At 52.3% G+C, this 14,657-nt stretch overlaps 1 protein-coding gene across 1 annotated transcript in view; it reads right to left on the bottom strand.

Annotated features, from left to right (window-relative positions):
* Positions 1-1,722: 1,722 nt before the first annotated feature.
* Positions 1,723-14,657, bottom strand: part of ADCY8 (adenylate cyclase 8) — a 176,194-nt gene continuing 163,259 nt past the window's right edge. Inside the window, exons 15-18 of the mRNA XM_066265646.1 lie at positions 11,141-11,287; positions 6,560-6,652; positions 5,002-5,116; positions 1,723-2,215 (exon numbers count right to left, since the gene is read on the bottom strand). Of these exons, the coding sequence (XP_066121743.1) occupies positions 1,728-2,215; positions 5,002-5,116; positions 6,560-6,652; positions 11,141-11,287 (843 nt within the window). The 3' untranslated portion in view covers positions 1,723-1,727. The remainder of the gene's footprint in view (positions 2,216-5,001; positions 5,117-6,559; positions 6,653-11,140; positions 11,288-14,657) is intronic.

The following is a 14,657-nucleotide window of genomic DNA, read 5'->3' as shown; positions in this document are numbered from 1 at the left end:
TATTTTTATTTATTTATTTTTTGAGCCTTCTTGATAGAGTTTGGTTATGCTTAGTGTGAGTCTGCATGGGTCATTCCAGGATTATCAACGGGTTACATATTGAGCACTGCCTCGGGCCCCTTTGGGGCTGTTTCCTGGCCTCCAGTATGTTCACCACAGTTCTCAAATCTGAAAACCTCAAAATTCCAACTCGCAGCAGCAGCTTCCTCTCTTAGCCCCATGTAGCAGGTGAGGAATCGGAAATCAAACAGCCAAGAACCTGCCCAAATCAAACGGCCAAGGGGTAGAGAACAGATTTGAACCCGGGTCTGAGCACCTCAAGAACTGAGCCAGGCCCTGGTGTTTCAGGGCAGAACCCGCCTCAGGGCCACCTGTGTTCCAGCCCAGCGCCACTGCTTTCTGCTTATGGACCTTACCCAGGGCGCATTGCTTTACACTCTCTGGGCCTCAGTCTCCTCATCTGTAAAGCGGGATGAGAACATAGTACTGCTTTCCAGTTGAGAGTGGCTACGGTCCCAGGGTCCCTGAAGAAGGAAGGGAGCTGTGGAGCTGGGCTGAGGGCAGTCCTGGGACAAACCGAGACCCCCTTGTCTGTTCTCTCGGAGGGGCTGTGCCTGTCTCGTGGGAAATGGTGGGTTCCCCATGCAGGATGAACAGAGGTGGGTCAGGACCCACCCAGGGGACCTCAGGTTTCTAATCCAGAGCGGATGATGAACCCCTCTATTAGGCTTGACCATACGTAGACTCAGCCAGTCTCTCGCCTGCGTTTCTTGTTTTGTTTTTTTGTTTTTGTTTTTTTCTCACCATTTTGGACACTGTCTTCCCCTGCTGGAGTTTACACCTGACATTCCTAAGAGCATCCTAACATCTCCTAAGCAGAGTTCAGAGGGCAGGCGGCGAGGTGGGAGCCTGCGGCTGTGTGGTGCTTAGCTAGCCCACCACGGGCCGGGCTTCCCAGGAGAGAGTGCACCTGCTCACAACAGTCCCCTACGTGCTGGCTCTCTCTACCTGTCCCTCCGCGGCTCAAGCGGGCGGACCCTTTCCTTCTGTTTGGGTCACTTTTCTCCCAGGTCCTATGAGTTGCCTCTGTTTCATCCTGTAGGGCTACTCTTCAGCATCATGTGTCCAAGGAGCCTTCCCCAGTGACTCCAGTTGTCCTCCTTAATTGTCTTCATTGCGTCTGCCCCTATCTGAAAGTAGACTGTGTATATACTGGCTTGCAGGACTATTCTCCTGCCCCCCATCCTGAAGCTTAACGCTACGAGGATGAGACTTTCGCCAGTTGCTTGCTCTGGAGCCCAGGAAAGCAGCGGGCACACATTGCAGGTGCTCAGCACATCCTGGGTGAACGGTGATGCCAACTATTATGTGGGGTCACCGTGTAAAGGGTTTGCGTTGGGCACGTGACAGGCGCTCAGTGTACGGCGGTTGTTGCTTATCGTCCTGTTGTACACGCCCTCCTTTCAGGCTCGGAGTTCTGAACCCCTCAAGGTCAGGAACGCGGTCTAAGTTTTGCTCTTCCCCGAACCCACATCAGAGACGGTCGGTCTGCGTGTTTGTGACCGAAGAGAAACTCAACTCAACGTGTGCCTTCAACCTAAGTGCATCCAAAGACCAACGAAACCATCCTTGTTCTAAAAAAAATTAAACATTTTTTATTAGTATATTTATTTTATATATAAAAGAAATACAAAAAAAAAGAAAAAAGAAACACGAGGAAAATGCTGTTATGGCAAATCGGACTTGTCGGCGATCTCGGCTTGGGTGCCGGGCTCCGACCCGCCGGGGGTCAGCAAAGTCCGCCGGTTGTAATGGCCCTTGATGATCCCCGGGTTGTTGTTTTCGTTGAGCAGCTGCTTCTGCCTCTGTCTGTTGAGGGACTGGACCAGGCCCAGCACGACGGCGGCCAGGGAGTACTGCCCCGGCAGCCTCCGCGGGGGCAGGATGAACGGGTTGGGCTGGACTCTTCCCAGGAGAAAGTACGTTTTGATTTTCCCTTCCTGTTCGCTGATGCCCTTCACGTAGATCTCCCCTCGGTAGTCAAAGGCAAAGCCCTGGTCCTTCAGGATGAGATAGGTCTCCTCGGGGACTTGGATCCTGCCGCTGACCCCGGTGCTGTCCATCCGGCTGGCCAGGTTCACGGTCTTGCCCCAGATGTCGTACTGCGGTTTCTTAGCGCCGATGACGCCGGCTACCACGGAGCCGTGGCTGATGCCTGCGAGGGGACCAGAGGGGCAAGAGGTGAGAGACGAGGGGCGTCCCCGAGGGGGTGGCTGCGCCCTGCCCGGGGTGGCGATCACGAAGGGCGTGATTCCTGCGGGTAAATTCCAGGGTCCTGATCCTGCCCCCATCACTTACTAGATATGTGACCTGAATGACTTACTTAACCGACCTGGACCTCACTTTTCCCTCTGTAGGGCGGAGGTGATGGAAGGAAGGTGGGTGAGATAACAAACACAGCTGTTGGCGAGTGCCTGGCAGCCGGCAGGTACTCGGGAGAAGAGAATTCGTATTCTCCCATGGATGCTGGGATGCTGTCTTAGCACCTCCTGCCCTGCGTCACAGGGCGGAGAGCTCGGGGAGACCTTTCTCCTCCCCGGTCCATGGTGACAGCCTCCTCAGGGGCTTCCCTGTCTCCCCTGCGACCTCCTGCAGGCCCAGTCCACCCTGCTGCCGGAGTGGAAGGGCTCTGGGAGGCACACCTGACCGAGTCACAGCCCACGTCAACACACGCCTTGTCTCCTGGTGCCTACGGGAGCACGCCACGCTCCTCGGTCTCCTGGGCGAGGGCTTCTCGGATCTGGCTTTGCCGGGGCCAGCTGGCCTCACCTGTCAGCACCTCTCCCTCACCTTTCCTCTGGGTCCAGGCCAGCCCAGCTCTCCTGGGGCTTACCTTCTATGGGGGGGGGGGAGGCGGACAATCATAACAAGTGTAACAGAGTATCAGTGAATGTTAAAGTCTAGAGAAAAATCAATCAGCTTAAAGGGATAGAGAAGCATGGGAGGGGGACAGTTTGGACAAGAGTGATTAGGAAAGGCCTTTCTGAGCAGAGATCGGAAGGAAGTGGGGGCACAGGCCATGCGGGTATCTGGCGTTGGCCATTTTAGGCAGAGCAAAGAGTAAGACGCCCCCATTTATAGACCAGACCTTGCAGAATGCACAGGCATCACCGCGATGGCTGACTCTCCGAGAAGGTGCAGAGCGCGTGCAGCGCCCGCACCTGTCTGCTTCTCACGGGACCGCTGGCAGGTACCAGGTACGCAGGGGAAGGCGGTAACCCAAACGCCAGCCTTACATGGGAGGAAACTGCCACTCAAGAGCGTTCAGATGACTCGCCCAAACTCGTAGAGCAGGTTGCAGCACTCCCACAACGCAACCTGAGATGCCCAACGCAGTGTGGGAAACGACTTTCTGAGCCCTGGGCTGTGCTGGTGGCACGATGTATCAGACCGAGGGCTGGCCCCGACCCCGGACAGCGCGCCCTGAGTTTGTGCAAATAAACACCCTCCGGTTCGGGGCTCGAGTCCCGCTCTGGACTCCCGCTTCGGTTCTGGAGTCAGGGATCTCAGAGAGGACGTGCAAAATCAACGGGAGGTGTTGGAACAGGCCCTGGTATCCGTCCCATCCACAGACCGAGACCATAAAGGACAATCTCTCCTCGTCCAATGGACAAAGGCTTGCGGTGTCCCTTAGATCTGACAAGTCAGATTTTGGTATTTCTTGACCTTTTTACTTGAAAGCTGCTAAGGGAAAATGAAATAAAGTAAAATAGCACACCCATCAGAGGGCGTCTAACCCGAGGACTGGAGCAGACACTGCTTGAGCTTGTTCCCTGGCAGCCAGAGTGTCACTGGTCTCAGGCCATCTAGGGGCTTCGGCCAGGGCCACTTCTCGGCTGGATGTGACCTTAAGTTAGCTCCTCCCCTTCTCTGGGCCTCAGTGGACATGACTGGAAGGTGTGGACTGGAGCCGGGGGGTGGGGAGGACTTTCTAGGGCAGCAGCAGCCCTCAGGCTCAGCAGAGACGCAGAGAAACTGGCATGGTATTCACATCATAAAGCAGGGGTCCCCAAACTTTTTACACAGGGGGCCAGTCCACTGTCCCTCAGACCATTGGAGGGCCGGACTATAAAAAAAAACAGGGGGCCAGTCCACTGTCCCTCAGACCATTGGAGGGCCGGACTATAAAAAAAACTATGAACAAATCCCTATGCACACTGCACATACATATCTTATTTTAAAGTAAAAAAACAAAACGGGAACAAATACAATATTTAAAATAAAGAACAAGTAAATTTAAATCAACAAACTGACCAGTATTTCAATGGGAACTATGCTCCTCTCACTGACCACTAATGAAAGAGGTGCCCCTTCCAGAAGTGCAGCGGGGGCCGGATAAATGGCCTCAGGGGGCTGCATGCGGCCCGTGGGCCGTAGTTTGGGGACCCCTGTCATAAAGGATGGTGACTCACACTGCTATGACTGCCACTTTGCACAAGGGTGTCTCTGCATTCCAAGGCAGGGTGAGCTGTGTGGTGACCAGGTGCTCTGCCTGTCCCTACCTGACATCCTCAGAAGGAGGAACCGGCTTGTGCCTGAAGGCATTATCAAGAAGGACTGGACCAACGCACTGACTGACAGCTTGGGTGACACAGAAGTTGCCATTCTGTGACATTGCCATTCTGAATAGAGAAATGACAGATGAGTCAGCCACCCCTCTACGCAGGGCCTTGCGAGGGTGGGCGACTAGATAAGGAGGTGGGGAGAGAGGGAGCCATGGTCAAGCATGTGCTCCATCCTTTCCTGGCCTCCGGCATCGTCAGTGAGAAGCCGCCAGAGGGGCCTGAGCTGACCCTGTCCCTGGCAAGGTGACACCAAGCTGGCTGCATTCTGCAGGAAAAAGCTTCCATGGCATAATGCCCAGGGCTGGGCGGGGCTGGCGATACCAGCCCGGGCAGCTCTGTGGGGTCCTCCCTCACCACCCTTCCGGCTGCTACTCACCAATCCGGAGCTCGAAGTTGTTGAACGAGTGCTTGTTGATCTCCTGGATGCTCTCGGTCAGGGCGAGGGAGAAGTCGGCCAGTGCACAGAGGTGCGCCCACTTGTCTTCACATTGCTGCAGCCAACGAGAGAGGGGGGCTCACGCTCTGGGGCGAACGTGAACAGTTCCCATAGCAGGGGCCTGCGCGCTGTCCTCACCCACCCACACGCCCTTTAGAAGGAGATATCCAGGTGTGGGACTCTCTGCCCCTTCAAGCCATCAGTGTCCAGAAACACGGGACAGCAGGAGATTTGCTCTAGAGCAAAACAGGTGTGGGTCATCACAATCCTTCCCCATACCCATTCCTGTGGATGCAGGCTGATGCATGCTGGACTTCTGCGCATGCTCACTGGCGTGTGTGTGTGTGTGTGTGTACACTTGCTCCTGTGTACATATGTGTAGTGTGTCCAATCTAGAAACTGTGTCTATTCCCTCTGAAGTGCTTTGCTCGCAACACTCCTGCGGGAAGACCAGAGCAGCCTCTGGGCCTGTCTGAACCTCAGTTTTCTCATCTGTAAAGTGGGGATAAGCACCCTGGCCCTGCCTCCCTCCTGGGGACTGAATGGGGGTGTGTGTGAAAGAACTCTGTGCCCTCAGACAGCAGAGGCTGGCAGACAGGTTCAGGGAAGGGCCAGGTGGCACGTCCTTCGGGCTTTGCGGGCCGTGTTTCTGGCAGGACTGCCCCTGGAGCTCGGGAGGAGCCGTTGGCAAAGTACCACCGACGAGTGTGGCTGTGTCCCAGAAAAACTTGGTTTACAAAAAACAGGTGGTTGGCCAGATGTGGCCCGCTGGCTGTCCTCTGTGCCCCCCACTGCAGAGGGCCACGCCCAAGTACTCAATTGCTAGCGTGGGTTTCTGACCACACAGTTACGCTTACATTTCTGGGCTTCGGGTTGGAAAGAAAGCAAAGAGGGATGAGGAGAAGGAAGGAGGGTTCCTTCTCCCCGCAGCTTAGACTCCTATCCACGTACTGCTGGTTGAGGACTGGCTGGGGTCAAGGCTCTGGAGTGGGGAGCATGACATTATCTCGGGGGACTCTTCCACTAACCCTGGAAGGTGGAGGTTTGTGTTCCTGCTTAATATTAGTTCCTGGTACACAGGCAACCCTCGAAAGAGCAGGAGCTATTATTATTGTTGTTGTTGTTATTACCTGTCGTCACCTTTGGAGGAGAAAACAAAGGCAAGGATAAGAAAACCAGCTAGGATCAGGGTTTAGCAACACCCACAGCTCAGTCACGATCAGGGTCCTTCTTGGCGATGGTTTTGTTCATCAAGTGAACAGTGAGGTTCGGGGTGAAGCCTAGAGGTTTCTCAACCATGAAGAAGCACTGGTTCACCCGGTCGATTCTACTCACCGCACGAGCAACGCACGTCGCACAACGAGAACCTCCGGCTCACCAGATTTTCTCCCTGACCAGCCCCAAGCCTCCCGATGGTGGTGGCCTGACTACCGTCAGCAGGGTGGCCGCAGGGAGGCCCCTGCCGCGGGCTGTGGCTGAGCCCAGAGAATCCCTTTACCTGTTTTTCAGGGGACAGGCCTGACACAGCCATGTAGGTGCTGCCAATGGTCTTGATTTTTTCAATGTCTTGAAACCGGTCTTCGCCGAGCAGCTGAAACAGACCAGGCAGTCGTGGATTAGTCCTGGCCTGACTGTCCCAGCAGCGGTGGTTCCCGAACAGTCCCCTGGCTCACACGAAAGGTGGCCTCTGACTGGCTCAGCGTCCCTGAGGTAGTGACGTCTCTCTCTGAAAACCATGCCTTCAGAGAGTCAACATATATTCCTTGGGCACCTGTGAAGTGCCAGGTGCCAGGATGGATGTGACCAGATAATCTCTAAGGATAGGTCTGTCTCTACGAATCTTTGAAATAGACAAAGCTACCTTATTAATCTCGAGAAGAAACAAAGAATGTCCCACAACCCGTCAACACATCTTTTTGGCTTTATGTTGAACATGTATTGGAATCCTTCTCTGAGAACCCCCTGGTCTATGCCGCTGTTAGCTTGCACCTTGTTACTGATTACAATAACGTACCAGCTCCTGCCCTTACCCCACAGGCGTGGCATGGCAGCCAGCGAAGCACATTCACACGTCAGTCAGCCCGTGTCTCTGCTCTGTGCAAAACCCTCCTGTGACTTCCCATTCCATTCGGGGTCAAAGCAAGTGCCTTCACTGTGACGTGTCGGTCCTCCCATACCCTGTCTCCTTCGCGCCCCCTGCTCCAGCCACACCAACGTCCTCGCTGTTCCTAACGAGCCAGGCCTGCTTCTGCCTCAGGACCTTGCCATGTGCTGTCCCCCTGATGGGAGAGTCTCCCGTCAGAGGATGCATGTCCATCCCTCACCTCTTTCAGTCTTTCCTCAAATGTCATCCCAGTGGGGTCTTGCTGACCACCCCATCCAAAACTGAACACACCATCCCATCCCGGGGGCCACCTACATTGTCAGATAAGGATGACAAGAAGAGATTAGCAAAGGGGACAGGTGGACAGTTGCCAGGGACGTGGAAATAAAGACACCAATTGGCCAAAGCCAAGGGGGAAGAAAGGGGTCCCCGGAAGAAGGCGCAGTCATGTGGTCAGGCGCTCGCGATGGGCTCAGGGCCTGTCTCAGCTCACTCCCTTGAGAGCTCATCATGTCTCATGGCTTCCAACACCGTCTCTTTTCTGAAGACTCCCAGAGGCACGTGCACTCCTTGACCTTCAGACCCATCCGCACGATCGCTAAGCGGTTAGACCTGTAGACCACCTACAGGTCTAACAGGCATCTCCGCCTGGCCATCCCCACAGCTACGCCCTTGGTCTTCTTTACCCACCTGCCTTCTTGATGAATGGGGTCTCCATTTTATCTAGCTGTTCTGGATAAAACCTCACAACACACATCTAATCTGTCAGAAGGTCTTTGGTTCCACCTTCAAAGATGTCCAGATTCTGTCTGTCCTGCTAGCTCCAAGGTACAGGTCACACATCCATGACCTTGCGTGCGGTAGCTGAGTTCAAGCCCCAGACCTGATGACAAGTCTAAATTCCTGCCTTTTCTTTCCTGTCGTTGGCAGCTACTGAGATGTCATCCCTGGTTCTCAACTCTTTGCCTTTAAGACTAATATCCTCAGGGGCTCATGCTATCTGGGGGTGGGGTGGGATGGGCAGACAGATGTAGGCCATTTTGCTATAGGCATCCTTTCCAAATTAAGCAGAAGCTAAGAAACTTGGAAAATTCCAGCTCCCAGAGAAATTCTTCTGGGAAACATAGAAAACACAAGCAGGTGCTTTTGTGATTTGCTTTGTTGTGTGTGTGTGTGTGTGTGTGTGTGCGCGCGCGTGCATGCATGCACACAGCTCGACTCACTCTGAGGCAGCCTTTGGTCATTACTTCTGTCTCTTGAGCTAAAGAGAAGCTGCTGTTCTACGTTCTGCCCAGGCGGAGAACCTGCAAAGTGTGCCCGGGGCAGGAAGGGGCTGGAGCAGCCTGCCTGTCCTCAACCTGAGGTCACGTCTGACACCTCCAAGTAGATCTGGTTTCTGAGCAGCCCTTTGGCTGTTAATGTTTCAGCTCAGAGATCTTGGAATTTCTTTGGCTGCCCGCCTCCCCTCCCTCCCTCTGCCTCCTTAGGAGGGCATTTCTCCAGCCTCCTGTGGGGAGGGGACCCTTCCCTCCTCTCTTCTCTTCAGAGCCACTTGGCTGAGAGCCAACGGCAGCCCCAGGCAAAACTGCCTCCTACTCTGAGGTCAATAAAGAGGCGGCGAGAGTCTTCATTATTTCATTTACTATCCGTGCGGCAAATGTACCTACTATACAGCTAATGGCGTCTGCAGGCCTGATGGGGTTCTAATTCGCCCCTTTATTAATTCACTCGTCTGCATGGAGCAGGGAGATGGGAGAGCCCGCTTCATTGCAAACACAGCCTCAGGCGTTTGCTCCCAGCAGTGCTCTGCTTCCCCGGAGCCAGGACAGAACTCTGCATGCTGCCAGGTGCCTGCGGTAATGGTGCCAGCAAGGAGAGCAGCGTCGCTACTAAAGTGAGCGCCAGGGCCACCGGCTGGAGCTCAGCAGGGTGGGGATCCAGAGGGCCGCCCTTGACCCCGGGAAAGAAGGCATGTCTGGGTGATCCAAGGAGAGCAGACAGAGCTTGGGGTCGGCAGGTCAGGGAATGTTTTTTTTTTCCTTGTTGAAAACATTCACTCCCTCTTCCTCCTCCTCTGCCCTTTGCCCACGTCTCCTCCTCCTTTCCAAAGCCTCGGTTCTGAAGATGACAGCCTCATGGACCAATCCCCTCTCTTGGCCTCTCCTACTTCCCTTGCAAACACCCCCACCACCACTAGGGGCGCTGTTCTCTTTATCAGGTTTTTGGAAGACTCCAGGGTGCTTACAATTTGAGATGCACATTTGGTTCAAATTTATGCCATTACCATTTAAAGATATGCTAGTGAGCACTTTCAGGAGATGGGGTGCTACAGAGTTTAAAATAAAAAAGAGGCTAATGTCTCAACCTTCCATCAGATTATTTTTAATGGGGCGATTTTTATTTTATTTATTTATTTATTTATTGGAGAGCACATGCTTTGAACCGTACTTGTCCATCACCACCTTACGGTCTGCCAGCTGGTTTCTGTCTCCCACTATGTAATTCATTAGTAAAGCATCTGTTATGAGTATGTCTTATGTTCTAAGCACAGTGCTAGCACCTGGGGGCGACCCAGGATCTGCGAGAATAGTTTCTATCATCGTGAGCTTATGGGCTGGCGTGGAGCGTGGGCAGAAAGGTGCTACTACCAGGGAATCACTCTCCACTCCCCACACTGCAAGCTCCTTTGTGCAAGTGACTCCTTGTGTGTCGACAACGGAGAGCTACCCTGCCTCCCACTGGTGTGGGAGCCATGGAAGGCGAGAAGTGGTCGTTTCACTTATCTTGACTCCCACCTGTAGGTGGCACAACCGAAATGGCCACCGTTGAGTTTGTGACTACAAAACCAGGACTGTGAAATGCTACTTGAGTGAGAAACAGTGCAACACAATGATTAAAAACCAAAAGAGTATGGCAGACCCAGGTTCAAGTCCTGGCAATCCCATTCTGGACATTCTTGGTGTTGAGTCGCGGTTTTTCTACTTTACAGAACGAAGGGGAATGATTCCTGTCCTGTGGGTGTGAGGGATTAAGAACAACTAAATGTGGTATTTTGAAAATGGTGATGTGGAAAATGTCTACAGAGAGTCTAAGATGGGTCTTTGCTCCAGAATGAAGTGGCTAGTGGGGGAGGAAGTTCCGTACACTGAAGGGCTTCAGGCTCGATGACGGAAGGGCTTTCTGAAGGTTTTTTTTTTTAATTAGAAAAGGAGTGACAATATCTGCTGGCTGGAGGGAGATTAGAAGAGCTGTCACAAGTAGAGATGGTGTTTGAATTGACTGTTAAGTGACTATCAGGTTTTCCTGGCCATGAAGTCTAGCGAGGGAGGATGGTAAGTGAGGATGGAATAATTTCGGGCAGAAAGAGCTGTGTGTGGAATAGGCAGGTGGGCTCGATGGCTTCTAAGTAGCTAGACAGTACTGGGCAGCGGGTAGGGTGGCCTGCAGTGGGAGGTAAGGCTGGAGAGGATACATGGTCTTCAGACAACATAAGGATGGTTAACCCTTTTGTGGGCCGGCATAAAATTTCTGGTGGACCGGCTGTTGGGAAACACTGGTCTAGAGTGTGTTTATCCTCGTGTTTAGGTCTCTGTCTAAATGCTAATTGATGGCTTTACCTTTGGCACATTGAGCAGAGGGAGAAATGTCCCCAGTCAGTGCCCAGTCTCTGTGATGCTAGTGCCGAGTACCAGTAGCCTCCAATCAAGTCTCGGTTTTGTCATTTAATAGTTGTGTGACATTGGGTTAAGTCACCTAGCATCTGAGGCTTCTGTTCTTGATCCCCCCGCCCCCAGAGGGGAAACAATAGCATTTATCTCATGTGATAACTGCTCATAATTAGATCAGATAATACATGTTTATAATGCAGCCCGGAATTCTGTAAGTGTGGAAAATGGTCACTGCTACACTATGACACAGCGCTATGACAACATTGATGGCCATTTGTGCCTATGCCTCTCCGAGGCTTCGGCTTACCTCATCGAAGTCGGCAATGATCTCATTGAGCAGGCGCAGGCATTCCACTCCTTGGTTATTCATTTCAGTCTGAGAGTAAAAGTCCGCAAACCCTGGGATGGAGGCGAACATCACCCCAACGGCGTCATAGGACTGCGAATACAGCTCCTGGACAGACGGACACACAGAAAGAGTCATCAGAGGGGAGAGTCCGCAGTGGTGCCCCCTGTGCAACGATGCATCTGCCCCCAAGCCTGGGCCCCCACAGACAGGACAGAGAAAGGGGCTCTGACACGGTTATGTCAACACTGTCACCACAGTACCACCACCACGTGGATTGGGACCACTGAAGTTCATGGTCTCCGGCCTAAGCTGGGCTCAGAGCTCTGACTGCCCACCCTTTGGCCCTCAGCTTCCTGTCCTGTTGTCCTCAACGGCCTGACCCTCACCGTGCTCCATAACTGCACTCTCACTCGATTCCTCTCTGTGGATGATTTTGTCTCGTATTCCATGGAGAGACATCTGAGGCTCTCCGAGTTCTAACACTCATACACTTGTCTACGTTCGTATTTTTCATCTCTTCTGCTTCAACTCCAGATGATGCATTTTATCTTCTGCTGTAGGTCAACACTTGTTCCTGACCTCTTGACCCCCTCCTGATATATTTCCCCAGTGATCCTTTTCTTTACTGATAGTGCTCTCCCACCTGGGTTTCCTGGGGACTACCTCCGAGCAAATTGTTTGTACTCAAATCCTTATCTCAAGGTATGGTTCCGGAAGAAGCCAAATGAAGACACATGACCTTCTGTTTCACACCCCAGTGCTTTTATTCTTCCTATGTGTCCCTTGTGGGGCATGTCCTTCCGTCCTGCAGTTAGCTTCCCGAACCAGGCTAACTCTTGTTTTCTGCCTTCAGTAACCACTGAGTGGCCAGGTCTCCCATATCCCTTCCCAGCGGCGGCCGTGGCTGGGCCCTGAGCAGTTCTATACCATGGCCCTGCCGCCTGCCTCAGTGCCTTAGAGTCTGTCTCTCCCTTTCTGCGTGGACTCTTCCAGGGCCAGGACTTCATGCCATCCATTTGAGGACATTCAAGACATCCAGTTGGTATCTCTGAGATGCCTGCAATATAGTGCATGCAGCTGGCGCACAGTAGATGCTCAGAACTGTTCGTTGTTATTGACTCCCTAGCCTTTGTAGGGAACACGAAAGCTTACAAGGTACTTTTGTGTGGCTTCAATGATTTCATCCTTGCAACGAGCCCGTGAGGCAGGTACAGTTATTATCCCCATTTTACAGTAAGGGAAATGAGACAGAGAGGAGCAACATCATTATCTGAGCTCACGTCGGGCTTGCCTCCTCCGCCTTCCGTGCCATCAGTCTTGGAAAGACGTTATCCCTGGTACTGGATCGGTCTGTCCTGAGCTCTTAAATGTGGATGGATCTGAATGAATGCCGTCACTAGCCCTTGTTCAAAAGAGCCCAGGCAGCTGGCGACTGGCTGGATGGGGTTTGGTTGGGGGTGGGAGGCAGTGATTTTGGCCAGGGAGCATTTTTAAGGTGGATCTAGCCATTCACCTTGGCCTTGAACAATGGGGTGGGTGATACCATGTGAGGAGCTTGACTCTGCTTCATGGGTCAGAAAACCTGCATGAGGCAACTTACAGAACTGTGTCCTCCAAGTGGCTATGTTTTGGAGAGGGGGGAAAATCTGTTTATTACCTTTCTAACTCGTTTTCCCACAGTTCTACAAACTGGGTGGTTTAAAGAACAGAAATGTATTTGTCATAATTCTGTAGATTAAGAGTCTAAGATCAAGGTGTCGGCAGGGCTGGCTCCTTCTGAGGCCCCTCTTCCTGGCTTGTGGGTGGTCTCCTCCTCCCTGTGTCCCCAGATGGTGTTCCCTCTGTGCGTGTCTGCGTCCTCGTCTGCTCTTCTCATAAGGACACCAGCTGTATTGGGTTAGGACCCACCCTACTGGTCTCTTTTTAACTCTGTTTCCTCGTTAAAGAACCTACCTCCAAACACAGCTGACTTCTGAGGGTCAGCCCGCAACACCTGTGTTTCTACTTTGGGCTTAAACTAGGGGGAAAAGAGAGAAAACCCTACCCCAGCCCTCTGAAACCTATTCCATAGCTACGGAGTTGTCCATGTCCCCTCGCACTTCCATTTCTGCCTGGTGACACATAGAAATGCCTCTGTGACTGTAAGGCCAGTAGCCACGGCCACCGTCACAGCTGCCTGGCCAGTGCAGGTTCACATTAGATTCGGACAGACGGTAATGGAACAATGGAGCCAAAAACTGGTGGGCCATTACCTTTAATCCTAGCTCGCACCCAGCGGGCAAGAAATATACACAGTGGGAAAACACTTTCCTTTCCATTCAGGGCTCCCAAAGCCACTGACTCATCCAAGTTTCCTAGAATCAAAGATTTGTACCTCACCAGCCTTACTCACCTCTGTTTCCCATCTCCTCTCTGCACAAACTGGCTTCTCCTTCAGCACTCCACCATCTTGGCTGCCTCTCTTATCCTTCACCTGGCCTTTATCTGCTTTCCTTTCTCTGCTCTCTCCTCTAATGCTAATCTCAGGAACCGAGAGAGAGCAAGCTCCCAGTCTGCCCCACTTTATAGTGTAGAAATCAAAACCTTTAATCCAATATACAAACAAGAAAGTCTCTGATACAAAGTCACTCATCTGAGGCATAATGGGATTCCTCTGAGAGTGCACCACCCTTTACATACAACAGTCAAGGGTGTGGGGAAAAGCTTAGTTTTAAAACAAAGCCTTAGGCCAGGGGTCAGGAACCTATGGCTCCTGAGCCAGATGTGGCTCATTTGATGGCTGCATCTGTTTTGCAGACAAATCTTTAATAAAAAAAAATAATAATGTTAAAAATATAAAACATTCTCATGTATTACAATCCATTCATTTCCTACCGCTCATGTTCATGGTTGCAGGTGGCTGCAGCCAATCACAGCTGTCCTCCGGGACAACACCAAATTTTTATTGGATAATGCCTAACATACATGGGTCATTGTATGGCTCTCACGGAATTACATTTTAAAATATGTGGCGTGTATGGCTCTCTCAGCCAAAAAGGTTCCTGACCCCTGTCTTGGGCTATAAGAATCCTGCCTGCCCACAGCCTGTCCCCCAAACCCAATGCAAACTATAAGCGAGCAAACACATACATCATATTTGCAAACTTATTTGACCCACAGTGACACAGAATGGCCGGTCACCAGGGGCTTCTTAACCGTCACCTGCCTGCTTGAGTGTTCTAATGGAGCCTAGCACCTCCCACACTCTTCTCACTCAGCGTTTGTTCTCAGTCTTGGCCAGTCACCGAAGTGTCCCGGTGCTCCAATAATAAAGATGATGCTAACAATGTCAGCTGCATCCGTGCAGCACTTTGTGACAGGTCTGAGACGACACCTACACAAACATCATCTCGTTTCATGCTCAGAACGACCCCACGAGGTGTGTACAGTTAGGACTGGTTTTACCTCCGGGGAAATCATAGGCCCCACAGTTGTT

This window comes from Saccopteryx bilineata, chromosome 3 (assembly GCF_036850765.1).
Source record: "Saccopteryx bilineata isolate mSacBil1 chromosome 3, mSacBil1_pri_phased_curated, whole genome shotgun sequence".
Lineage (NCBI taxonomy): Eukaryota > Metazoa > Chordata > Mammalia > Chiroptera > Emballonuridae > Saccopteryx > Saccopteryx bilineata.
Note: the sequence above shows the minus strand (reverse complement) of the source record. Positions and strands in the feature narration are given on the sequence as shown.